General features: G+C 44.7%; 2 protein-coding genes across 15 annotated transcripts in view; one reads left to right on the forward strand and one right to left on the reverse strand.

Annotated features, from left to right (window-relative positions):
* CEP63 (centrosomal protein 63) overlaps positions 1-13,714 on the reverse strand; it is a 47,079-nt gene extending 33,365 nt beyond the window's left edge. For 5 of the 14 annotated variants that reach the window (XM_026660796.2, XM_026660806.2, XM_026660804.2 and 2 more), the window contains exons 1-3: positions 7,844-7,992; positions 5,858-5,926; positions 1,129-1,309 (exon numbers count right to left, since the gene is read on the reverse strand). In XM_026660796.2, the coding sequence (XP_026516581.1) occupies positions 1,129-1,309; positions 5,858-5,901 (225 nt within the window). In that variant the 5' untranslated portion in view covers positions 5,902-5,926; positions 7,844-7,992. The other 9 variants (XM_026660800.2, XM_026660797.2, XM_026660794.2 and 6 more) reach the window with 8 other exon arrangements.
* Positions 13,715-13,739: 25 nt separating this feature from the next.
* Positions 13,740-20,262, forward strand: ANAPC13 (anaphase promoting complex subunit 13). Its single transcript, XM_026660807.2, has 3 exons — positions 13,740-13,811; positions 15,224-15,349; positions 18,436-20,262. Exons 2-3 carry the CDS (start codon positions 15,251-15,253, stop codon positions 18,559-18,561), a joined length of 225 nt encoding a protein of 74 aa, XP_026516592.1. The 5' UTR covers positions 13,740-13,811; positions 15,224-15,250; the 3' UTR covers positions 18,562-20,262.
* Positions 20,263-27,165: the final 6,903 nt, after the last annotated feature.

The raw sequence follows: 27,165 nt of genomic DNA on the forward strand, positions 1-27,165 counted from the left end.
GGCCCGGCCCCCGCGGCGCGGCTCCGGGTCGGACCCAAGCCCGGCAACCCCGTCCGGAGCACGGCTCGATTCCTGGGGGCGGGGCTTGCACCAAGCCCCGCCCCCAGGAATCGGGCTCCGCTCTTGCTAAAGCTGGCCCTGATGCTACTTATGGGGAGGGCAATGTGCTGACAAGGAACAAACAGGACAAAGAAGCTGTACAATGGGAGGGAAGATTTTTAAAATATTTTAAAATAAATGAAGTACAGCTAAAGGTCAGAGAGAGTCCCATAGCCCACCACACTCCTCTTGATCTCCTAGCACTCAAGAGAAGGTGCAACATTGCTCCTTGTAAAATGAGTTTAATATCATTATAAACACAAACCACAGAAGCTCTGCTACTTGATCTATCCGTATAGTACTGACACGGGAATTTGTTACATATATTTTTGAAACCCCACAAAACCAATGCCTCAGCCCTCAAAAACAAATCAGTTTGGAAACATTGGATCATCACTTGATGCAGTTTAGCAACTAGCTTTCTCACTACCCTTGTGATTGGAAGTATTCAGTCTGCTTTTGACTTCTGTGACCAGAGCAAGTGTTTCTGGGATCTCACCAGGGGCTTTGAGAGTCCAGGCTGGTTTCTTCAAACAGGGAGTTAGGCACCCAGTTTCCATTAAATAACACTGGGAGTTAGACAACTCATTCTTTTGCCAATGACAGGCAGTCTGCAGTTGTGAAGCAGGTCCCTGCTTCCCCGACGCAGGGTTAACAGACCTGACATGTTACACATTTACATTTTTTCATTGAAGTTTTCACCACTTAATTTCTGAGCTTTAATCAATAAAACAGTAACAAAAAACAAGATGCTTCTGACAAATAGGGTGACCAGACAACAAGTGTGAAAAATCGGGACAGGGGGTAATAGGAGCCTATAAAAGAAAAAGACCCAAAAATCAGGACTGTCCCTATAAAATCAGGACATCTGGTCACCCTACTGACAAAACAGTGACTGACGGGGATACATTTTTGTGCAGAGACAATGAACGTTCTGAAAATTTATGCTGCCTTTGTATATTCTATATTGAAGGACAATGTGCACAGGAATATCACTGAATGTTAGATAGAGTGAGCCTGGGGCTGTACCTCCTTGTGTTTCTCAGCCAACAGAGTCTTGACAGAGGAAAGCTCGTGATCTCGGATCTCCAAGCAGGCCTCCAGAGCCTGGGTCTGTCCTTCCCATTCAGACTTCTTATGAGCCACCATAATATCGATCTGCTTCATCAGCTCCTGCAGCTCTGCCTCGCAGGACGTCAAGAACCCTCTGCTGGCAGGAAGACAGCTTGCTAAAACCGCACAGTAGACAAAAGAGCTACTGAACCTAGCCCAACAAGAGTACTTCTTCCCTCCACTCTTATAAACCCCCCTCACCCATGATGATGGGCACCTTCACCAAAACAGGCTAACTGAACTCCTTGACTAGAGTGGTAGTAGGGGCAGGCACAGTAATTAGGGCAACATTAAAATGTGTAACATTCTCCTCATCAAGGAAAGCCATAAGCAGAGAATTATTTAACACTGTGGCAGCTAACCAGGCAATCTAGTATAGCTCAGGATCACAGGGGGTTCCTCACCTATGTGCTAGAACTACCGTGTTGACATATGCTTTCTTTGTGTACTAAACTAAAAAGAGCATTCAAACATTAGAGGCCAGAACCCTAGCTGGTGTAAATCAGCCATAGCTCCAACTGAAGCCAGTGGACACACTGATTTGCATTAGCTACGGATCCTACCATAAACGCACATGTAGTACTTTGCACTTCTAAACAAAATAACTTATTTTCCCCCCATCTCTTCAGGTCAAGGCGCTAGCCAAGGGGTAGAATTTTCAAAAGCGCTTAGCATGGCCTAACTTTGATCCACTGAAATCAAAGGGAGTTTTACCACAGACTTCAATGGGAGCAAAATTAGGCCAATGCTGAGCACTTATAAAAATCTCAGCCAGGACAAATAGCCTATACAATTTAAATTAAAGGCAAAACCTCTCTTTATTTAATCACAGGAGCATTTCTTTACTCACGGAGTACAAAAAGCACCTATAAATACAGTAATTCCTCACTTAAAGTTGTCCCGGTTAACATTGTTTCATTGTTACGTTGCTGATCAATTAGAGAACATGCTTGTTTAAAGTTGCGCAATGCTCCCTTATAACGTTGTTTGGCAGCCGCCTGCTTTGTCCATTGCTTGCAGAAAGAGCAGCCCATTGGAGCTAGCTGGTGGGGGCTTGGAACCAGGGTGGATCAGCAGCCCCCCACTCCTCTAAGTTCCTTGTGGGGCAGCCGCCCAGCAAGCTATCAATTGCCTGGCAGTTCAGGTGTCCCTCCCCCCATTGCTGTGTGCTGCTCCCGCCCTCTGCCTTGGAGCTGCTCCCGGGAGCCTCCTGCTTGCTGTGCAAGGAGTGGGGAAGAGGGGTGCTGATGTCAGGGTGTCCCCCTCCTCCTCCGCTCCTTTACCCCATTTCCATAGCGCGGGGGGGGGGGAGGGGCGAGACACACAACAGGGCTCAGGACAGAGGGAGCTTGCTGGCAGCAGCTGCTGTCTCAACTTGCTGATCTTCTTAAGAGGGCAATGTACTTAGACTGGGGGTCAGCGTACTTAAAGGGGCAATGCACGTTTCTCTCTCACACACGGTGTGTGTCTCTGTCTCTCTGCCATGCTGTCTCTCCTCCATTTGTGCTGCCTTGTAGAGTGTGAGGCTACATTAACAACAATGTGTTAACCCTTGAGGACTCAGCCAAGTGCTAGTTCATCATTTAGCAGTAAGGCATGCCCTGGGAAATAGCCCACCCTCTGACTTCACCACCTCAACCAAGCTTCACAATCATCATTGCTGTGTACAGTATTAAGTTGTTTAAAACTTATACTGTGTATGTGTGTGTGTGTGTGTGTGTGTGTGTGTGTGTGTGTGTGTATATATATATATATATACACACACACACACACACACACACACACACACACAATTTCCCTGGAACCTAACCCCCTCCCTCCCCTTTACATTAATTCTTATGGGGAAATTGGATTCGCTTAACATCGTCTCGCTTAAAGTAGCATTTTTCAGGAACATAACTACAACGTTAAGCGAGGAGTTACTGTACAAACCTGTGTGTTTTGACACTTGGATAATGCACAGTTAACTGAATGGGATTTTCACATTTTGTAATTAAAAAACAAACAAACACACACGACTTTGTTCCTATGACACTATCTCAAAATAGCACCCTGGAACCCCCATATTCACCACTGTGATATGATTATGATATGTTTTGTGGAAAGTATGTCTTGTGAGGTATCATTTAAGAAGTCTTGATCTGCTGAACATTAACGTCCTGTTGAATTGTATGTACTATCATTGTATCTGAAGTTATGAAGTTTTGATATGTGTGTGTTACTGAAACATGTGAGGTTGGAAGACACCCACAGCCAGCCCTTCAGTGGCAACAAAGAAGCAGCTATCACTGGCCAGACAGGTGTTGATGGCCCATCAAGAAGAATCCACTCTGCCAAAAACTTCTCAGAAAAGGAACCTATGCAATGAGGGCTGCCTAACGCCCATGTCACTGCAAGGATCTTTCTAGCAACTGGAAGAAAGTATAAAAGAGGGACAATGACATCATCACCTGGCCTCTCTCCTCCCCCATCTCAACACCTGGAAGACTGTTGGAAGGCAAAGATTTTGAACTGGGGAGACTGGTCCCAGGCTGGGAAGGCAATTAAGAGCTGTAAACTGCCTAGAACATCTAGTGGAGTGAGAAACTGCTTGATTCAAATCTCGCATAGTTTGTAAAATTTAGACTGCAAATTTATTTTTATTTCTTATGTAACCAACTTTGGTCTCTATGCCTGCTACTAATAATCACTTACAATCTATCTTCCTGTAGTTAATAAATCTGTTTTATATTTTATCTAAAACTGTGTGTTTTCAGTTGAAGAGCTTGGGGAATCTCAGTTCAGGTTAACAATGGCTGTTGCACATCTACTACCCTTTGTAGGAGTGGTGAACTAATTAATGAGTTTGCACCATCCAGGGGAGTCTTGAGCACTGTAAGATGATATATTTCCAGGGTGCAAGACTGGGGTCTGGGGTGATTGGCTGGTGCCTCTTTGTGTATGATTCATGAGTGGCTTGGAGAGCATTCATGCAATTTAGCTGGGTGTGAGTCTCCACATGCTGATAGCTGAGTGATCACAGCACCTGTAGGGACTGGCTGCTTGTCACTGGCACAGCATTGTGAGGGACAGTCCAGGCTGGAGAGTTAAGGGGCACAACTGTCCCACGGGCTCCGCAGGAAACAGCTTGGACAGTCCACAGTCCCCAAGCAGAATTTTTTTTGAACCAAGTTCCAAACACAGATAAATCTTACAGCTAACTTATCAGCTCCTGAAAATAGAGGTTTATCACATAAATGCTGACAAACACTTAAGTAAAGCAGAGTGGATAACAACACCGTAATGAAGAATAAAACATCTCCAGTCTACTGGTGAGAGTTAGCTCCCTAGACATGCTGAAATTTCAGTTTTGGTGCAGTAATCACTGAAGCCAAATCAACTAACTTCTCTGAAACCTTACAAGCTGCTACACTTGGGACAATATTAAAGCTTGCAAGATGGAGCCCAAGAGAGAAGTGAACTCCATACTGATCTTTACCCCTTTAATTTGCTTGTCAAATAGGAAGGACTGAAAAGAAATGGAAATCAATAGGTCAAGGGATTGAAATTCCTCTGTCTCCCTGGAGCGTCCGTACACTTCAAAACTTGACAGCTTTTCTACAGGGAATGCCAATCGTTCTTAAAGGAGCCAGCCTCACAGTTCAGTTTGAAGTTCACCCTGTCCTGTGAATTGACCAAACATTAAGCAGTAATAATGGTCCTTAAGAACATTTCCCACTCAGTGACAGTAGTTGTACAATTCATATCCAAGTTCTGAAACCATTACTTGGCAAAGAGATAAGTCTTTGCCATCTTCAGAGCTGGGGCAAATTCTGGAAAAAGGAATATAAAAGTGGCATGCCATTGAGACAAAGGGAACAATTACTTTTATGTCCTATTTGCTCAACTGACAAGAAAAAAGATGCTTGTTCAACTACCAGCACTGCTGACTCAACTAGGATCTGAAGTGGGTGAGGTTCTATGGCCTGCAACATGCAAGAAGTCAGACTAGATGATCACGATGGTTCCTTCTGACCTTAAAGTCTATGGGTCATTATGTTTTTATCCTGGCTGCAGCAAGATTCTGCAACTGGAACTTAGTTAAGATCTGTTGATGTTGTGCGAGCCAGGAGAGAATCCAGCTCACTCTCCTATAGGTGCATGCAGTGCTAGCCGTATTTCCATCAGTAAAGTAAGCAGATTGGAATAGATCCACAGAGTAAGGTGGTGGCATTTTTACATATTCACTTTTATGGCCATAACTGCACTTAGCAGTAGAATAACTTGTAAGAAGGCTGAAAAATATAACAGAGATTTTGCAGAAAGATAATAGTACAGAAATGCCAGCTATTAAAACAACAAAGGCTTGTAGCCAGGGACTATTTGGAAAAGCAATTCACTATGGCCCTGCACCTGCTCCAACTGAAGTTAATGATACACGATCAGGCCCTACTGGCCAAATCCTAAAGACCGTACTCAAACATAACACCCTTTACAGCTCCTAGCACAATGGGTCCTGGTCCCTACTTGTGGCTCCTAGCTGTCACAATAAGCAAAGGAGATTTTGTCTGACTAAGGAGCGAACCAAAGGACTGTAGGATTTGAACCGATATAAAAGTGAAGCTGCATGAGTTTGAGAGAGCATTGTAAATGGCGGTATACATACCCTCCATGCCCTTGTTTTTGCATTCTCTCCAGCAAAGCCTCCATCACCAAGTCACGTACTCTTTGGCAGCTGGGAAAGCAAACAAAGCAGAGATCACGCCATGGCAATTCATCAGCCAGTGTAGTCCCTCCACAGCTGACTGGAGATCATGATAGAAGTCTAGGAGGCAGGGAAGGTGAAGAATTACACAATTTACAGTGCGTGCATGGGAATAACAGGGAGAACAGTTATCATTTCAATGAGTTTACAGGCCAAATGTTGGCCAGATAAAGCAGCAAAACAAACCTCATTACAATAAGAGTCAGAATTACTTCTCACTCATCACCATTGGCTGGATGATACAATAGTCTGATCCAGTGAATACAATGCTTCAATAGTGGAGGTGAAATACATATTCAGTATGTGAACATTAGTAGTCTTGTTAATCCAACTGTTAAGGATATACTGGACTTTGAGGGATTTTCACTCTCTAGGGCAGAGAAGTGATGAGACATAAGAATTACCTGACTGGATCAGCACCAAGGTCCATCTGGTCTACTGTAGAGTCTCTGACAGTAGCCAACACCAGCTACTTCAGATGAAGGGTATAAGAACCCCACAGTAGGCAGCTGTGGGATAACCTGTCCCCACATTAGATCTTACCCTGCTGTGTGAGGCCAGGTCTACACGTAGACCTAGCTGAAACACTCAGAGCTGTGAAAAATTTTGCATCCTGAGCACTGTTGCTAGGTCAACCTAGCTTTCTGTGTAGATGCAGCTGGGTTACAGGAGTCTTCTGTCAACCTAGCTACTGCCTCTCAGAGAGTAGGATTACCTACATCGATAGAAAAAAACCCTTCCATCAATGTAGGAGGAGTCTGCACTACTGCACTACAGCTGCAGCACGGCAGTTGTGCCACTGTAGCAGCTATAGTGTAGACATGAGCCAATAGAAATGGGATTAAATGCTCAAGCATGAGGCTTAATTTCCCTTCCAGACTGCACTGCTACTTGTCAATCCCGTAACATTGTGCAAAATAAACAAACAAACAAACAAACAAACAACTGATATTGCTTATATCAATGATTTTTAAAACAGTCTTCTGGTGTCTCGAAGCTATGAAAATAAGCACTGTTGATTTACATTTACAGTATATTACCATGCCATCATTTCAACGTGTACCACCAAAAAGACTCAACTCACACTTTCCTGAAGCAACTTGGAGTGTTGCCAACTCTCATGATTTTGTCAGGAGTCTCATGATAATTATTGCTTTCCTTAAAGCCCCAACTCCTGGAGTCAAGTGGATATGTGATGATTTCAGCCTTCATTCTTAAAGGAAAACTAAGTTTCTAGCCCTCGTGGCTGTGGAGAGAGCTTCAAAATGTGACCCCAGTACACTCTAAAGGCTCAAAAAGCAGAAAGCAAATAAAAAGAACCCCAAATCTATTATTTTACATAATCTCATGATTTTAAAGATTTTAAATCTCATGATTTTGGTGATCCTGACTCGTGACTTTTGAACATTTGGGGTTGGCAATACTGCAATTACAGATAACTTACTTAAATTACTCTCATTACCACTCCAAAAGTTATTTTTCCTCCCTTGGTATCCTGCTGTTAATTGAATGGTCTCATTAGACTGACCTTACACTTGGTAAGGCAACTCATATCTGTTCATGTATTTATACCTGGCTCCTCATTTTCCACTCCATACATCTGATGAAGTGGGTTCTAGCCCACAAAAGCTTATGCCCAAATAAATTTGTTAGTCTCTAAGGTGCCACAGGACTCCTTGTTGTTTTTACTTAAATTTAGACACTGAACCTGGAGAACAATCTGAGTTCTCACACAGTAGCTCCTGTCAGGAGAGTTTGAAGGAGTTAATGTTCAGCACTAAGATGTTTTACTGTCATAGGAAACTGGGAAACATCCACCTCCACTTCCACTTAGCTCCCTAGATTATATATCACAAGGCAAGTGCCTCATCTGCCAGCTTCACATACCTGCCCTGATTTGGATGGAACAATCCTAGATATAGAGTCTTGGCCAATGCCCCAGGACTGTTGATTGCTGCTGCATGAAGTTTTTTTATTTAATACTGGATTTTCATCATTAAAGCCTGCTGTGCTGATCTTGTATGAGGCAGACAGCTGACTGCCCCCCACCCCCAACTCCAGGTGCAAAGCAGACAGTGAGATAGGGAAAAACAGCCAGGAGCAATCATTCACCAGCCTCCCACCCTGACCCACCTGAGCAATACAATGGCAGCATCAACTCCCTCCCCACTCATTAAAGCTGCAGTGAAGAGGGCTGCCCATCACTCTGAGGAACAGGGGGTCCAATCAGCTGGTGATGGAAGGAAAAAAATGGGACAGGAAAAACATCAAAGGGCAGACATGGAAAGAAAGAAGGTATCCATAGGGAAGAAAGAGGAAGGAGATCGCCCCAGTTGCCAGGAAACATGTGCCTACTGGCCTTCGCTACAGGTGCCAGTACAGACCACCTGCCCCTAGAAAGAGGGAGTGAGTGTGTCTGTGGGGGAGGAACAGGCTGCTGCCCCCTTTCTCTCCTGCCAAGAAAATAACTACAGTTTGGATCCGTTGGGGAGAAAGGTCACAGGGCCTCCATTGGTACCTTCTCTAAATACCAGACCTCTTGCAGTTCTCTCATCGCTAGTCTCTAGGTATTTTTGCAATGTCAGTCTGGCATCCAGTGAGGATAATGCAGAGGCACCAGTTTTGAATCCCCAATAACAAAGATATTCCTATTAAAACTAATAATGGATTCAATGCACATCTATTCCTCTGCAAGATTTTATTTCCTAACTTTCCCTTCACATTCTTCCTCAAACATTGGCAGCTGTGTCAGTATGATGTGATCCCGGCTTGTGCTCTGATGTGACCAGTACTCTGGCAACAACTCTCGTTGGGAGCTCTGCTGGAGGAGTTCAAGGTCCCCTTTCACACCATATCAGTAGGTGAGCAGCAGAGAGCTCACCTACTGAATGCTGGGAGAGGCACTGGTAACGGTGGAAGTCTTTAGATGGCCCCATTTGCCCCAGGATAGGGTTGCTTGAGGCTTTCAACTAAAACTGAATGAGGCTGATGATAGTAGTGATGATGACTCTAGCTCTTCAGCTCTGAATGCATGCATATAGAAGAAAAGGGCATAGACAGTGATTAGCCACAAGGGTTTTTGTTCCATTGTGAAGATAAATTAAAACCTTGTAAGTGTAATCTTTGGACTAATTCAGAGATATTACCCAGACCTGTGCTAAGCCAAGTGCCACTCTTTTCTTAACCTATGTATTATATAATTTTAACATTATCTTTAATAATTTTTTTATATCTCCTTTGAAGTACTGGTACATCAATAGAATTCATCATAGGGTCCTGACAGTCAGCAAGGAAGGGGTCAAAGTAAGCAAGCTTTTGAGAATCACATACTCTTCCCAACAAATCTTAATTCTAGACTGCATATGGGCCTACTTCATTGTTTCCATAGCCTGATGAAGAGAGTACTATGCTTATTATTGCCTTGAAAGGTCATTGTCAGCTTCAGAACTATTTGCTTGCCTTTATCATCTGTCTGCAGTTAGAATCAGGCTTTTACCAATTCTGAGGTTGAGGGTTTTTTTTGCTAGTTGTCATGAATAAAAGAGGTGACATGCTCAACAGTGCCTTATTTGCTGGTTTGTGTGCCCCAGCAAAATGATATAGCTGTGCTCATGCATTTCATTGGAAACCTGGCTCTTGTATTTCTGATCCTTACAGGAAATGTGACACCACCAGCATTGAGACCTTCTGCCGTGTATTAATATTATGTATTGCAAGTGTAAGTGAACTGTGCTTTTTAAAAAGCATCTTGTGCGTTATATATGTAAGGACGCGTGCCTTCTCATGCCACACACTGCAAGCAATCCCTTCTCATCCAGCTCCATGAGGGTTCCCAGAGACAGCTCCCTAGCTCTTGAGGCTTTGAAGTGGAGAGGGAAATCAATGTCAAAGGATTACTCTTGAGCTTACTAGTACATCAGCTTGTACATCAGTTTCCTCCCCACATCAAAGCCTCAAGTCACTGCTCCTCCAGCTTCTTTAACACACACCCATGCAAAATTCTGGTATAGCCTACCCCAACCCCATCCCCTCACTTCTCACTGCTATTCCTCCCCCACATCCCCAATCCATGTCCATCCTATTACCTTACACATTAAGCTACAAACTCCCATACACACCCTGACACACTGCTTGTCACAATGCCAGACTTCCAAACATATAGGCTCAAAACAACTTTTTTTAAGTGACACCCTAGATTCTGGAGAGCAATTTCACAGCAAGCAGTGGATTCATAGATTCCAAGGTCACAATGGACCATTGTGATCATCTACTCTCACCTCCTGTATAACACAGACCAGGGAACTGCCCCAAAATAATTCTTAGATTCTGCAATCACACATGAGGCCCTGACTTATAACATAACAACAGGTAGCTATCAACGTTGCTATTGGTTCAAAAAATGTCAGGTGGCCTCCCCTCCATTCCCTCCAATCGCATCAGCTTGCAAAGTCCATTCGTTTTATCTTCAAAATAAATGGAAAATACGTATTTCTTGAAAACAAAACATAAAATTCCAACTCCATAATTAAGGAGTCCATAATAACAAAGCTAGTGTGCTTCAATGCCAGATGGAAAAGAACCTTCAAGCATCTTCCCCCCACCCCCTCTCAGCAGCGGTCCTGGATTTTTGCTTAGAAAAGTTTATTGATGCTGAAAGCATTTGTATTGACCTGTCACAGGTGTTTCCAGCCTTGAGAGGTAACAAGATACCGGACATTATAATTACATCACCATATTACACTGCTTGGGGTTTTTTTTCCTGTTTTAACCCTTGATTTGGTTCTAGCAGCAGATATCTTACAAACACTACAGAGTGCAATTCCAAGCTTGCAGATGGTATAAAGCTAGAAATTAATGTTTTAACAACGCAAGACGGCAGCTGCTAAAATAGCGTCAGACTTTAAGGCCTTAACATTCAGCAAAATGCTTAAGCACAAGCCCAACTGTAAGCGCAAGTAGTCCCATTGAAGTGAAATTTAGACCTATGCTCGAGTACCTTGCTGCATTGCGGCCTACTTGAGGAAAAACTCAAAATGATATTCAGAATGATGTGATCTTAAATTGTAATATTTCCTGTGATACATTGGGGGGGGGGGGGAGTAGCTCCCTTTGATGGATGGACAGACAGACAGACAGCTGTAAAATCCCTCTTGGTCTGTTCTCTGCTTGTTTTACCTGTAAAGGGTTAGCAAGCCCATAGGTAAAAGAAAAGGAGTGGGCACCTGACCAAACGAGCCAATGGGAAGGTAGAACTTTTTAAAATTGGGGAAAAAAACTTTCCCTTTGTCTGTTGTTCTCTGGGCTGCAGGGACAGAGCAGCAATGCTATAAGCAGGAATGATGTGTAAAGTTTGAAGCAGGTATGAAAAATTATCTTCCATACCTAGAAGGAAACATTTGGATAGGGAACCTTTAGATAAATGCGATCAGGTTTATTCTTTATTTTGGCTTGTGGAGCTCCTCTGTGCTAACCCCAGATGCTTTTGTTTGCTTGTAACCTTTAAGTTGAACCCCAAGAAGCTATTTTGGGTGCTTAATTCTTGGAAATTGCTCTTTTAAAATCTAGCAAAAGCCTAAGTTCCAGGTGTATTTTCTTTCTTTTTGTTTTAATAAAATTTACCTTTTTTAAGGAGGATTTGGATTTTTGTGTCCTAATAGGTTTGTGCACATGCTGTTTGATTAGCTGGTGGCCACAGCTAATTTCCTTTGTTTTCTTTCTCAGCTCTTCCCCGGGGTGGAGGGAGGGGGGGTGAAAGGGCTTGAGGGTACCCCACAGGGAGGAATTCCCAAGTGTTCCTTCCTGGATCCACAGGGGGCTTTTTGCATTTGGGTGGTGGCAGCATTTACCAAGCCAAGGTCAGAGTTTAACCTTGGGAGTTTAATACAAACCTGGTGTGACAAGTATTAATTTTTAGAATCCTTGCGGGCCCCCACTTTCTGCACTCGGAGTGACAGAGTGGGGATTCAGCCTTGACATCTCCTGACTTGAATGGACTAGAAATGAAATTTTTTACCACTTAAGAGAGGGGTTTTTTTCTACCAGCTTTCCAATGGCATAAAATAGTCTTCATGTTTAGAACTCCTGAGTTGTAAGACATCAGACCTTAAAATGGTATTTATTAAAGCAGATTCTACAATGTGCCCTGAAATTCAGCCAACTGGGGGCAAGCATGAGGGAACCTACAGCTGCTCCACTGAGAATCCTCAGCCCCTAGTACCCAAATTAACAAAATCAATCTCAACTTTTAGGTAAAACCCAAGGACAGAAAGTAAGTCTTTAAAAGCCCAATCTACCACTGGGATATTGAACTGTTATTCTGAACCATTGCCTGCATTGAATCTCCATGAACCAGAACTGAAAATGGTTTAAGTGCTAGTGTTACACACCTTGGTGCACTATGGAGTTTTACATCTGCCTCTGACGCATCTGTTATCAGGCACCGTCAGAGACCAGACTAGATGGAAGGTGGACTGAAAAGGTGTTTCTTTTAAGGGACTACCCAGGTTCCTCACGGTTTGATATAAATAGTAATAAAAATATAGAATAAGAATTATTAAAAGCAACTAGTTTTCACTTTCTGACTATCACGGCTCCGACTGCTAGGCCTAACCATCCCCATCATGGTTTTTGACAGCTGTGGCTTCACTGCCATTGGTACCTATGCTAGCCAGAATAAAGCTAAACTGGGTATACCTACACGTGCTGCAATTACATTACAACTGCAATGTAGACATGCATTATGACTGACATTCGTCGAGTAAGTTAATATGTCAAAGTGTCTCCCCAGCTCATCGCTCTCCTCTAATATCACAGTCTCATCACTCAGCAGGAAGTAGTGCTAGTGACAGGGCACCAGCAGCAGCACCAAGGATAGGAGTGCCCCCATCTGCTATCCCTACCCCAAACTCTCCCACCAGCAGCTGCTGCTCGGAACTCAGCTCCAACTCCAGATCCAGAAACTGTGAGTGGTTGGGCAGGTACCAACTCCTAAAACTAATCCAAACTCACCAGTGAGTCCCAGCCAAGACAGGGCCACAGCCACCGGGGCACACGTTTTGTCTCCACTGCAGAAGCGGCACGTTTGCACACTGAGGTAGCCAACTTGTAATTCAGGTCAACTAACAGAAAGATGCTGTAAACTGTTACTTTGCCTGGCTCCCCCGAGGGGGGAGACACCCATGGTCCCTTCTGACCTTAAAGTCTATGATTCTATGATAGATCCCCACTAGGCTCTCACAGCGAGAGAACCATCTTACTTTGATCTCAAGTTGGTGCTCTCGATGCACAACCACAGTTCTGCAGTGAAAGCCCCAGTGGGGTCAGGGGACAGAACCCTGTAGGAACAGTCACAGCTGGACACCAAGCTACAATCACCTCATCACACAGAGACACTCAGTTAGGCACAGTTGGACACACACACACAGTGTGACACAGCCCCGCAGGGACAGTTACAGGCTCACAGCTGGACAAAAAGCTACAGCCACCTGGTCATGCAGGGACAGTCAGACATGGACAGCCACAGCTGGACACCAGGCTACAATTACCTCGCCACACAGCCAGGTACAATCAGACCCAGCTCCGCAGGGACAGCCACGGTCGGACAGCAGGCTACAGCCACTTGGTCACCAGGGACAGTCAGACACTTACAGTCAGACCCAGCCCCGCAGATCCAGTCACGACCAGACACGCTCGCCACAGCCTAGCCCGGTCGAGCCGTTACCTCCGGGGCCGGCCTCTCTCTCCTCGGCGGACTCGCACCCTCCCACTCTCTATGGTTCGCGCGGCCTAGCGCCGCCGGTCACGTGGTTTCCTCCTAGGGCAGCTGGCAGGAGACAGCGCGCGCGCAGGGTGTCAGGTGCGGGGGCTAGGCCCGGACGTCGGAGAGGACGGCTCCTTGCCGGCCCGGAGGGTGGGGTAGAAGGCTGGGCCCCGCCGCCGCGGCCCCTCAGCCCCGGGGGAGCCGAGGCCGCTAACACAGCCCGGGACCGGGGCGGGTTACTCCGTATGCCCAGCGGGTGAGCATGCGCACTAACCGCGCTGAGGCCGCTGCCTGGGGAGCTCGAGCCCCCTCCCTGAGTCGGAGGGGCGGGTCCTGTGTGGAGGCTGCTCCCCCTCCCCCCGTGCGTCTCCATGGGAGCTGTGGGGGTGAAGCCCATTCCCTGGGCATCCAGGCTGCGCGCCCCTGCGCACCTCCACCCCCGCTGCCCCAGGCCGGGGTCGCTCTCTGGCAGGCTGACCCCCAGCCACCGCCCTGCCCTGGCTCGTGCCTCGCCTGACACCTGCTGCAAGGAACAGGGCTGTTTCATGTGTCACCTGTGGAAAAGCGGCAGCCGGGCGGCTACGTGCGTCCGCTCTGGCACAAACCTAGTTCCACCTGTGCTTTGGTTTTAAATAAAAAATGTCAGCTATGCCTGGCTGTCACACAACCCGAGCCATCATCCTCTGGCTGATTGCTTGTAGGCGTTGCAGTAGGGGTGTCTGGAGATACTATTTGAAGGAGAGTGTAGTAATGCAGTTGTCACACGCAACCCCTGAGATTACTATGGCCACTGAGGCTTGGAGAAGATTCTCCTTTTTCCTCTATTTTATTAGTCTTCTTCATTTGTGCCACTGCCTTTGACAGTATTTTGAGAAGGGTCACTTTCATTGTCTTGATGGTGCTAGAGAATGTTTGTCAGTAATGGCAGCAGATCCATGATGGAAAGTAAACAGGTAACAAGCAGTAGGTAGGTATTTGCATGCAGGGGAGGAGTGGTCTGAGCTCTCAGGCCTATCCTAAAGATGCTTCTAAGTATTTACATTCTGTGGGGACGGTCATTATAGCTGAAGCTGGATAAACAAACACAAGAGCAGAAATATCCTTAACCATTTTTTTTTATAAAGGAATTTAAATCAATTTGAGACACAATTTTAGATGGTACTCTATCAGGAAACAAAATTTGTTTACAATAATGTTTGACAGTGACCCTTTAAGAGAGATGGCTGTAGTGCAATTTTAAACCCCTTTTTGAATAGGGAGGGAAACTAAATGTTACATGGACAAAAACTGAATTGGTAGAGAAAGAAATGTTGTATTCAAGCTTCTCATAGGATAATTCAAACAATAACTATGAAAACCAACTTGGCCACGCTGTATGGACTGTAAAAAAAAAAAAAAAAAAAAAACATGCTATTTAATAAAGGGATCAAGGCCAGAGCAAGCATAGAGTTAAGCTTCATCTTTTTTGGGGTCTGGATATCACAAATAATTTCTGCTTTGTATCACAGATCTATCCATATGCAAATTGCACAAAGATGGACAGTGAGGTGCAGAGGGATGGAAGAATCCTGGATTTGATTGATGATGCATGGAGAGAAGATAAATTACCCTATGAGGATGTAGCAATACCGTTGGTAGGTGAATACTATAGGCTGCTTATAAGCCTGAATTACATTTCTACCCTCTTTAACCTCTTAACAGAGACATGGCATAGCAAATGTGCCTTACAGTTCTGCCAGTTGTACGAATGATGCTCCCACACCCCAGGGGCCAGCTTCCCCATTTATTTTGTGGGGGATTTTTTCCTGTTCTCTCATCTCTCTCGGTGGCTAGAAGAAAAAGTGCTTCTCTCCCTGCAGTCAACTGCCTCTCTTTGGAAGGAGAAAATGCTTTCCCCTATTCCTGACCAGTTATCTATTTCTTTGGATGGTAGAATGCTTCTTCCCATAATTCCCTCTTTCTTTGTGTGGAGTACAGGGCAGACATAAGTGATGCTTTTCCTCCCTTCTACACTTCAGTTTTGCACTGCTTGTGTTTGCAGCAGTTTCCCAAACTCTGGTTTGCAGGCCACAGGTGATCAGCCAGGTTATAGCAGTATGCAGAGAGCTGGCTAGTCACATGATGCTGGCTACTCTTCATTTCCAGCTGCTAAAATGCCATTAAAATAAGAGAAAATAGGTTAAATATTTTCCTACTATTACATGAAAGTAATTGCTGTAGTTGGTACGAGGATGGTATGTAATCATGAAGGTGTCTGTGATATGATATCTATTAAAATGTATCCACACCAGGGGTACCCTCTAACCTGTGTGCTTGGACACACCCATTGTTGGCAGGTCTCTGCTCACAGAGGTACTGCTACACAGGGCAGATTTTCTTAGCGTTACCCCCCACCACCACCTGTGCTTCTACTGCCACTAGTTCAGAGATAGGTGGAGGGGTCCTAATCTTCCCCAGCTACTTCTGGTATTACCGGTCTATGGGGAGGGGTTCCAGGACTCCCCTCTTCCTCAGCTCTTTTAAGTGCTATGCAGCTAGCTGCAGGGGAGGGGGAGGACTCACAGACTTCCCCTTCCCTTGTTCACTTCTGCTGCTGCAAGCCAAGGGAGGAAAAGGGATAACTCCTCCTAGGCTCATTCAGCAACTATTTTTGGTCTATCACAGACTACTTGATGGTACACCAGGATCTTCACAGCCCCCTGTCCTGAGGCACAGACACAGCCTTATCATTAATGGAAACCCCTCATTTAAACCCAGTAAGCCTTGACATTGTAGTCCTTAATTAACAGATTAAAGGCCTTCCTGAACCACTCTATTTTGATGGGCTCGAGGTTGCCTTTCATGTTGAGACACTTCCCAACCAGCAGTGATTTTAGCTCACTGAGTAAGAGTACTTCAGGCTTTTGTACCTACTCTACCTTTTGCCAAGATCCTGTCTTAAGGTAGTGATGGGCTCCCAAATTGTAGGTCTCTCATGCTAGACTTCTTCCCTCCCACATCCACGTACCCAAAAACCTGCAAGGCCTCTCTTCATTCTTTCAGTATGCAAAGTTCTTGAGAAGGTTACTTGAAGGGAATTCGTCTCTGTGGCAGGCTACCTGACTTTCTGGATTTGTTTAACATCACTGCTCCAGAGGGTATTGTCACTAAAGGACCCTGCTGGGATAGCTGTCTTGTTACGTTTTACATTACTTTGAAGTCTGAAGCCTAAAGGCCCATCTCGGGGTCAGCTGGGTCACAGGTGAGGCAGCCTATCCTGTCTGCCTTAGGACAGTCAGTGGTGTCTGTTGCAGGCATATGTATAGCAACTCACTATCTTCACTTAGCTCTGCTGTTTGTATTCAGGCTTTAGGAAACAATCCTACCTCCATCTTACCAATCTGTGATTATGTTTTTGAGACATGGAAGCCCAGACTCTCCAACCCGTTGGAGTTTACTGGGATGTGCCTCATTAAACTGACTAAATATAGAAACAGCTCTGTGCTGGCGTTTGCCTTCATTTTATGATCGGTTCAGTAGATAGTCACTTTTTTGGGTGGTCAGGGATGGGAGAGATTCCACAAGCTATGTACTTACTCTTGAAGATTGAGAATCGTGCACACAAACAGTATCTGTAGAGGAGGAAGAGTTACTTGCAGCATACTTCTGAGGTGTCCTGTCCCTGTGGGCACTCTTACTTAACAGTACAGAGAGGCCCTCTGAGGCCTCAGCCATTGACACAGATTGGATGTTAGCAGGCTATAAAACCAGCATGGCTACTGTGGGATATTCCTTCATTCAACAAAGTCAAGCAGAAGCTGACCGGAAAGTTGGTGTTGTTTAGAGTCATGGGCAGTAGGTGACCCCACTTGAGCCCTGACCCACTACTTCTGCCTTCAGTGTCTGATCCAAAGCCCATTGAAAAGAATGAAAAGACTCCCACTGATTTCAACAGGCTTTGGATCAGGTCCTTAGTGAACAAAATCCTAAAGTTTGAGGAGTTCTGTTTGTCTCATGCTAGGGGTCCCATGACAGGAGTGAGAACCCTGACCAGATATTCTGGGGAATAACACATTCTCTAGCAATTGCACAGTTATGACAGCACTTAGAGAATAATGTTTAAAAGAAAAACAAAACAGTTAAACCATTGCTTGTCCTGACAGCTTGTCTGTTCATCAGTTTTCTGTTACTAAAGCAAACTTTAGAAGTGCTTTCCAGTTTTCTCTATGGCACTAGCACAGCCTCACCTCTTTTAGGTCACTGACCTCAACTTCGAGACAGAGTGCTTATTTTGCTATTTTATTACCTTCTATAGGACAGTAAAAAGATATTTGATAGAATGCCTTATTTAAAATTCTGAAATGGAATACCTATATTTGGACTTCATTGCTGGAGAAAGATTGTAAACAAGCAATAGAATATTTGCACTGATATCTGATATTTATCAGACATTACAATAATTTATTTTGCCACATGTGCACTACTTGGGTCCACCAGCCACCAAGATAGGAAACGAATTCACGTCTCAAACTAAGCACAGAATTCTTGTGGAAAATAGAATGCCCATATTTGGGCTTGTTGATATTTTTAATGGGAGCAGTATGTACAGTACATGTCCTTCTGATGTTCCATCCAGTCTTAGTTGTGGATCTGTGTATTTATCAGTATCAAATGTTACTAACTTGCTTCCGTTAGGGTGCTTTGTAAGTATAGAATGCATTGTACCATTTTGTGTTCTCAGAATGAGCTTCCTGAACCAGAACAAGATAATGGCGGCACAACGGAGTCAGTAAAAGAACAAGAAATGAAATGGACAGACTTGGCTTTACAATATTTGCATGAAAATGTTCCCCCAACAGGAAACTAGAGAATCAGTGTTATTTCATGGAATGATTTCCAATACAAGAAGATGTTTTCCAGCATATCTTCACCATCTCCTGTCCAACTGCTTAAGGAGGAGTCAAAACCTTTAAAAACCTTCTAGTCTCAAACAGCTGCTCTACTCCACAAAAGCAAAATACAGTTTAAAAGGCCCCATGTAACCAATGTAAAATAACTGACATCCTAAAGCTGTGGGGAGATAGAGTGCTTTTTCACTTACACAAAAGCATTTGGAGTCCTGTTGTGTTGACAACTTCTTTACAAGTTCATCTTAATTGTCTTTTGCATATGATCAAAGAGGTAGTTATCACTACCTGAAAGCTGATCATTGATCTCAGAAGTGATTTGGTGAATATTTGTGGTTGCTTTGATGTTTTATAGACCCAAAGCTATTCTTTTATGGTTTGGTGCTACTGTTAGTTGCTCGGGTTTTGCACCATGGTCTCTATGAACCAACTTTTACTGCCTTTAACTTGCCTGTGACACAGGAAGGTTGTTTGGGACAGAGAGAAAGGTTAATGAACAGGATTAAGGGACTGAAATTTGTAAACACAAATGAGACTGGGAAAGAAGTTCTTTATAAAGTAAGCAGTCTTGGAATTTGCCTATTCTGGTTGGAGCACATTCCCAACACGGACATCCTGTAGTCTGTTTACTAACCAGCATACTGTAAAAGAACAATTTATATTAAAAGGCTTTGTTAGTGGTGACTCAAAGTAATTGAGTCACCACCTTTTATGTATGTTTGTGAATTACGTGGAAAGTATTGCTGACCTCAATCCAATTCCCGTGAACGGGTGTCCACACCATTAACAGTCTCAGATAGGAGACAGAGTAAATTGTCATCTCAGCCATGGAGATGTTGCCTGCAGCAAAGGATGGAGACATGTTTATTTTAAAACATGGTCATTGAGATAAGCAGCTGAAATGCCCATTGAAATCAATAAGAGTTGCAACTGCTTACTCCAGGGTTTAATTTGGCTCATGAGAGCCATCATCTTGCTTGCATGAGAATACCAGTCAACAATAGGCATACATTTAACATTATCAGATAGATACATATACAATAGATACATATACAATTAAAACTGATATTACATACAAAAACTACATTAAGAGAATGTTATAGTTGCAAAGTCAAACATGTGAAAGTTAGGAAATACCAGAATAAAGGTTCTGTGTAACCTTAATTCTACCCCCCTTTGCATACTTATTATGAATGTTCTTGTACTACTTTTTCTACAGGTCCCCACCTCATTCAGTGCACAGAATCGACAGGGCACCAGGATTGAACTAGGGTTGTGCAGCTTGCCCCAAATGCAGTGATTCATAGGAGTCGTCCTCATGACTAATGTTGCTCAGGAACTACAGCAATGCATGCATTGGCTACTCTGACAATACAGTACCCTTTCCCCAACCACCTTTTATCCACCAATGGGGCTATGCTGGCAGGCCCCCTGGTGGAGGGGAATTTGTAGGTAACTTGTGCCATTGCAACTGCCTTCTAGACAGACTTTCTGCTTCTGGGCACAGTCTGTACCTGTGTAACCTAGATTTACTCTATCCCATAATGTAATTTCTTCATATTCTGCTGTAGCAAATACACTGAGTCTTGGCCCTGCTGAAATGAAATATTTTCTCTTGGCTAGAAACTTTAACCTAATTTAAATATGAAGATGTAAGAATGCCGAAATCTTTTTAGAAACAGCAGAATAATATGCAAAGATCAGGAAAACAAGAGCAACCAGATATGGATGGTGCTTGGCAGAGGGATTGTAGTGTGTGTGTGTGTGTGTCACAGTGGGCCCCAATCATTGTGAGACACCTCTAGGCACTACTGCAGTACACATGATTATAGAAAAGTTTGATTAAAACAATGTTGACAGCTACTGTAGACATTTATTATCTGTCCTTTCAATATCAATGATTATGATTTAAGTACAAACTGTGATTTAAGAAACAAGTTCAATCAAGTGACATTTAAACCAAGCTAGCCTCTTGAAATCCAGCAGGGGGAGTAGAAGGACCTTCCCTTGTAATGTCTGGACAACACTCAACATGCTGTTCAGCTGCATTGAATACACTGGTTAACAGACTACAGCCAGTAGAGGGCACAGAAGCAGTGGTTTGCTTAGTTATCTCAAGACCTGGCACTTAGCTTAGACTCTATGCAGAGTTGGGCAAACTACAGCCCGTGGGCCACATCCGGCCCGGGGGACCCTCCTGCCTGGCACCTGAGCTCCTGCCCCGGGAGGCTCGCCCCCAACCCTTCCCTTGCGGTTCCCCCTCCCCCGCAGCCTCAGCTCACTCTGCAGCCCACGCAATGCTCTGGGCAGCAGGGCTGCGAGCTCCTTGGGCAGCGCAGCTGCAGAGCCCGGCCTGACCCGGTGATCTGTGCTGCACGGTGGCGTGGCTGGCTCCATCCGGCCGGCGCAGCTGTAGCGCCGCCAGCCACTGGTGCTCCAGGCAGCGCGGTAAGGGGGCAGAGAGCGGGGGGGTTGGATAGAGGGCAGGGGAGTTCAGGGTGGTGGTCAGGGGACGGGGCTATGGATAGGGGTCAGGGTGGTCAGAGGGCAGAGAATGGGGGATTGAATGGGGGCAGGGGTTCCGGGAGCAGTCAAGTAGAAGGGGTGGGCAGTCAGGAATGAGAGGAGGGGTTGGATGGGGTGTCAGGGGCAGAGGTTCCGGAGGCGGTCAGGGAGAAGGGTTGGTTGGATGGGACAGGGTTCCCGAGGTGGGGGGGCAGTCAGGAATGAGAAGAGAGGTTTGATGGGGTGGCGGGGGGCAGTTGGGGTGGAGGTTCCAGGGGCTGTCAGGAGACAGGGCGGGGGTTGGATGGGGCAGGAGTCCTGGGGGGGGCCATCAGGGGGCGAGAAGCAGGAGGGGTCATATAGGAGGCGGGGGCTGGACCACGCCTGGCTGTTTGGGGAGGCACAGCTTCCGCTAACCAGCCCTCCGTACAATTTTGGAAACCCGATGCGGCCCTCAGGCCAAAACGTTTGCCCACCCCTGCTCTATGGGTATGTTTAAACTGCACACAAAAAAAACCTGCATGGCACCAAGTTTCAGAGCCCAGGTCAAAGAGAAGTGTAGACATTCATGCTCAGGTTGGAGCCTGGGCTCAGAAACCTGGAGAGCGGCTTGGGTCTCAGAACCTGGGCTCCAGCCTGAGCAGAAACATTGTTAGCCCTGCAGCGCAAGCCCGCATCAGTTGGCCTGGGCTCCGAGACTCGCTGCCATGCAGGTTTTTTTTGCAGTGTAGACATATGGAAAGGCTGAAACCTTCGAAGGGTTTTATGAGGCTTCTGAGAAAGCCTATTCAAATCAGTTATTCTGTCCTGTGATTTTTGCCCATATGGCACATTTGAAATGAATTCTTGTTAGTCTTTTTGCTAGGGAAATGAAGGGAGGCTCCTGAGTCTTTTTAATATTGCTGCCTAAGCATGGATGTAAGCTTTCTCTGTTCCGCTCTGCCAAATTGAGCCTCATCTGCTGCCCAACCACTGTTTCTGTGCTGGCCTATCTTGAGCACAAATTGTTAATTGAGCAAATATACAGAAGTCTACAAAAATAAAAGTCTCCAAAAAAAGAATGGGTCCCCAGGCCACAAGGCTCGTAATGAAGGAAGGATGGCCTGGTGGCTAAGGCACTGCACTGGAACTCAGGAGATCTAGGTGCTCTTTCTGGTTCTGCCACAGACTTCCTGTTTGCTTTTCAGCAAATGTGCCTCAGTTTCCTTTCTGAAAAATGGGGATAATACTTCCCTACCTCACAAGGCCATTGTGAGGGTAAATGTTTAATGAGGCATTTATACTATGACAAAGAACTCTATGGACAAATAAATTATACCAACAATAGGATTAATACAGCTGGGAAACTGATCAGAAGTCAATATGAGCTGGTTACTGGACTGTACAGGCTAGCAGATTGGTTCCAGATATGTGAATGCAACTAGTATGGATTCATCTGATTGCATTAGCACTAAAACATCAATAACCATCTAAAAATGTATTAGAACCACATTAAATGCCTCCTCTTATTAGACTAAAAAGATATTTTTTTACTTAGAGTTAGGTTCAGAAGCCCAAGCCATACCTTACCTGAATACTCAAAACCCTTCTTCATTTGAACTGTCTTATGTGCATAATTAAAGGTGAGTGGGGTTTTTTATGAATAAATCTTAATCAGTATGGTATGGAAAAGGTGCATTACAGTACATATGACAAAGCTTACTAGAGAATATAAAATATGTGGATTTCAATACTGCACTGCAATGCAGCGGGACTCACCACCATGGTGCCTCCTGCTGGCCGTGCTGGGAATTAGCTCTTGGTTCCCAGTGCGCCTTTCTCTACTGGTGTCTCACCACCATCACTTCTGCTCCACCTGTAAGACCCTCATCACTCCCCAAACTGCAGCATCCTCTTCTGGGCACAGCCCTCCGCCTGTGCCCCACTCCACTTTCTCCCCCCTTCTGGGGGGGAACTAGCTGTCTCTAGTCCATCTACTTGCTGCTGTGGCCTACTGCAGCTTTCAGTCTAGCCCCTCACCTTAAGGGGTAAACTGCAGTTTGAATACTGGCCACCCCCTCTGGTGCAAGTGGGGGGAAAAGAGGGGGCAGGCCTACCCGCTACTCCAGGCCCCAACTCATATGCTGCCACTCCTCCAACTCCCACCACCTATTTTCTTGAGCCACATGCCCATAGCCCTAGCACCTTCCCAGCCCTTTGTATCAGGGGCCTCAGTCTGGAGCTCCCTATTGCTCTCCTGACCTTGCCCAGCACTGCTCTATCTAAGGTACTCCTCTAAGGCAGCCAGTCCTCCCTTGTACTCCAGGAAGAGGCTGCCCCTGCTCTGTTTGAGCAGCCTTTTTTATATGGCCCTCCCTGGCCCTGATTGGCTGCTCCAACAAATCTTCTCCTGATTGGCTCTCTACAAGCCCTCAACCTTCCTGAGGGCTGTTTTAACCCTCCATCTACCTGTGTGGGGCAGCCGCCTCACCACATGCACCATTGGAGTCAATTTGAGTTGACCAAGGATTTTGTCAGAATCAGGCAGAATATCCCCTTATGCTTGTTTTATAAATTGGGAATAAATACGGGTGCCCAACTTCCATACTCTATGCCCTTCATTAGTTTAAACAGCTTAATAGTATCTTCTGTTATTCATTTCCATTCTAAATTTAACCATCTCACACTTTTCAATCTCTCCTCCTATGGAAGTTTTCCTATGCCTCTAATCATCTTGATATCCCTTCCATTTCTGCTACATACTTTATTTAAAAAAAAATAATAACTAAAAATATATTCAAAATGGGCTATACACCTCTACCCCGATATAACGCTGTCCTTGGGAGCCAAAAAATCTTACCGCGTTATAGGTGAAACCGCGTTGTATCAAACTTGCTTTGATCTGCTGGAGTGCGCAGCCCCGCCCCCCAGGAGCACTGCTTTACCGCATTATATCCGAATTTGTGTTATATCGGGGTAGAGGTGTACTTTATAATACAGTGACTGTAGTTGCATTGCACTTATAGTATAATTGCACATTGGTTATGCTTTTCAGTCCCTGTAATTAACATAACTGAAGGTTAACTTCATAACTTGATCCTTTATTATCCTTTTTATTTCCATACTTAGTACATTATACTGTAATTTCTCTAAAGTTATCCCTTTTGATACACTACAGGATCCTATAACCAGACAATAAAATAGATGACTGAACTACCCCAAGAACTTCATAGTTAATACATGTATTTTTAGAATCCAGGTATATTATGTATGTTTCACAACCAAAATTATACCTTCAGACTAATTTCAATGTAAATGCAATGTACTTAATGTACCTGGATTTTAAAGCTACATGTTTCAAACTAACGGGGTATTAAATAATTCCATTGTGTATTTAGACTGAGATATATGAATGATTGATAGTTACAGATATCAGAAAGCACAACTATATTGTAATTACTCTGTAATTAAAATCACTGTATTATAAAGTACATCCAAATTACCTTCTGTGTTTCAAACTCTCCACCACAGTGCCAAAATAAAAAACTGTTAGCCAAAAACAATTAATATTTCAACTGAGCCACAACAAGGCATGGATTAATAGGCTATTGATGTTTCTGTGTGGATGAAATCATTTGGCCTATGGCCTTGTGCCTTACGAAGTATCCATAATGCACACCACTAGCCAACTAATATATACCTTGTTGTGGCCTTACAGTCCATCTGTTGCTATCTTGGCCAGCAGTACCAGTTTCAGCAACATACTTTTCTGATAGATTCACATTGCTCAGTTATGAATCTTCAGAATTTTGGAGGGAGGCGGGTAAACCTACCATTAAACCCTACCACCTGATTAAATCTGGCAACAGAGCTACCTCCTATTTAGCATCTAGCTAGCTTGTCTGCCCATCTTATACATTCTTTTTTGGGTAACATATGAACTAATTCAATTTGGATATTGCATTATAAAATAAGCTGGAACAAAAGGTATCTTATTTTTAACCCTATATCAGTCTGGAGCGAAATCCTGTTTGCTTGACCTCCATGGCCTCAATTGAGTACAGCACTTAAAGTACATGCTTAACTTTGAGAACATGAGTAAGCACAACCTTACTTAGCAAAGCAGTTAAGCACATGCTTAAGTCTCATTGAAGCCAATGGAACTTAAGCATGCTGAATTAAGTATGGGTTTCATTAATGTGTCCATTCCTCTAACATGCCTGGTGGTATAATCTCTCAGTGTTGGCAGTTGTGCTTTACTGCAGCGACATGCAAATACAAACCATGACAGCACATTACAAGAGCTGGGATGACATTCCTTTGAGAAGGCTCTGCTTTCTCTTGTAATAGTCCTGCTGCCGTTGTCCTCTAGTGAGTGTTCCAGACAGCAGGCTACAGTTCGTGACCAAGTGTCACTCCAGGGAAAGTGTAAAGAAGCTGTTACTGATGAACCAGATCCTATTTTCTCTGGATCTAAATCTACATAACATTGATTTAATTCACATCTCAACTGGGGAAGGCCAATATGAGTTCATGCCCACTTCCTTACCTTGCCACTAATAATCCCTTTTGTATTCCCCCTTCCATTAGGCCCATCATTGTGTCATTTTGCATCCAGGTCAGAGGGCAAGATGTACCACAACCACCTCTATGGGTCAATACCAACTTATAGACTGACCCAGAAGGTGAAATGTAAAAGCAGAGCAAGGGGCTGGACCACCTATAAGATATTAACAGTACTATTCCCTAGATTTAGTAGTAGCAGGTGCTGTAGAGGGAGGGATTCATTGATCGGTTGGAAGCCACACTTCTAGGACCCATGGAACCAGAGCTTGGAGTTCTGTCTCAAACATTGTTTTCCTTCAAATTCATCACGTTGCACAGTTGCCATATGATAGCACCACTTTTCTTAGGACCCATGGAACCAGGGCTTGGAGTTCTGTCTCAAACATTGTTTTCCTTCAAATTCATCACGTTGCACAGTTGCCATATGATAGCACCACTTTTCTTAGCCATCTCCATTCCAGCTGGAGAGCCCCATGAAGGGGGAAAGTGATCATCAGCCCCAGCAGATACCCAGTTAAACAGTATGCTGTTCAGTGGGGCACCTACAGAGCAAAAAGGGATAGGATAGGCTCCCCTAAGCAAGAGTAAAAACAAAGCACGCAGCCCGAGTCCCCTAATTCAATTTTGAGAACAGAAGGGGAAGTTCCAGCTGCACTAATTTTCCCCAAAACACCTCCAGTTCACCCACACAGAGACAGTGTCATCAGCAAGGAAACCACCAGTCACTATGGCGATGCAGCAAACCACAGTCACTGTAGCAATGAAATATATGGGGAAAGCCTAATGTCAAGCAGGGAGATGGGGAAAAGGAATGGTTGTCCCTGTCTTTTCTCCCTTTCCTCATCTAACTTTCATTCCCCCCTCTGTCTTTACCCAGTTCTTAGATTTGGTTTGTATTTCTGGAGATAATTTAGGGAGCAAGCTGTCATTGGCGAATCAGAAATCTCGGAATTTTAATGCGTACCATCTGGAGTGCTTGCTCGTGTTGAAATGTTAGCATGATGTGGTAATTCCTGAGTGTACGCGGGGGCGACGGGTAGGGGGAGGTGTGCTGTGGATTCCTGTCACCCTAAAACAACACTCACAATCCAAACAACTACACTGCTCCCAACAAAGGAGCCAAATTGATGCTGGAGTGTGGGTGTGCTGGGTTTGGGGAAGGGCACGGATGTATTCCTGCTCTTCTTCCTTCTTTTGGTGGGGGGAGGTTCTTTTCCAAGGAGACCTTGAGATATGGGGTTGTGCTAGGCCCTCCGCCAGCTCGCATGGAATCTGCGTCGCCATGGAAACTGGCTGCCAGAATAGCAACAAACAGAGGCAGAGGAATTTCAGCATTGCCAGCCAGGCCTCACAGGAACAAGAACTGCTCTCATTTAAAAAGGGGAAAATAAAGGCTTGTCTAAGGAGCACACAGGGGGCAGCAGCACTCCTCATAAACATCACTGACTCCTTCTGGAGCCTAAAGCAGCCATGAAAATGGAGAGAAAATTCTTGTCCTATTTACTCTCTCCCCA

The sequence above is a fragment of the Terrapene carolina genome, unplaced genomic scaffold, assembly GCF_002925995.2.
Source record: "Terrapene carolina triunguis isolate 2854851 unplaced genomic scaffold, T_m_triunguis-2.0 Scaffold837, whole genome shotgun sequence".
In the NCBI taxonomy this organism is placed as follows: domain Eukaryota; kingdom Metazoa; phylum Chordata; order Testudines; family Emydidae; genus Terrapene; species Terrapene triunguis.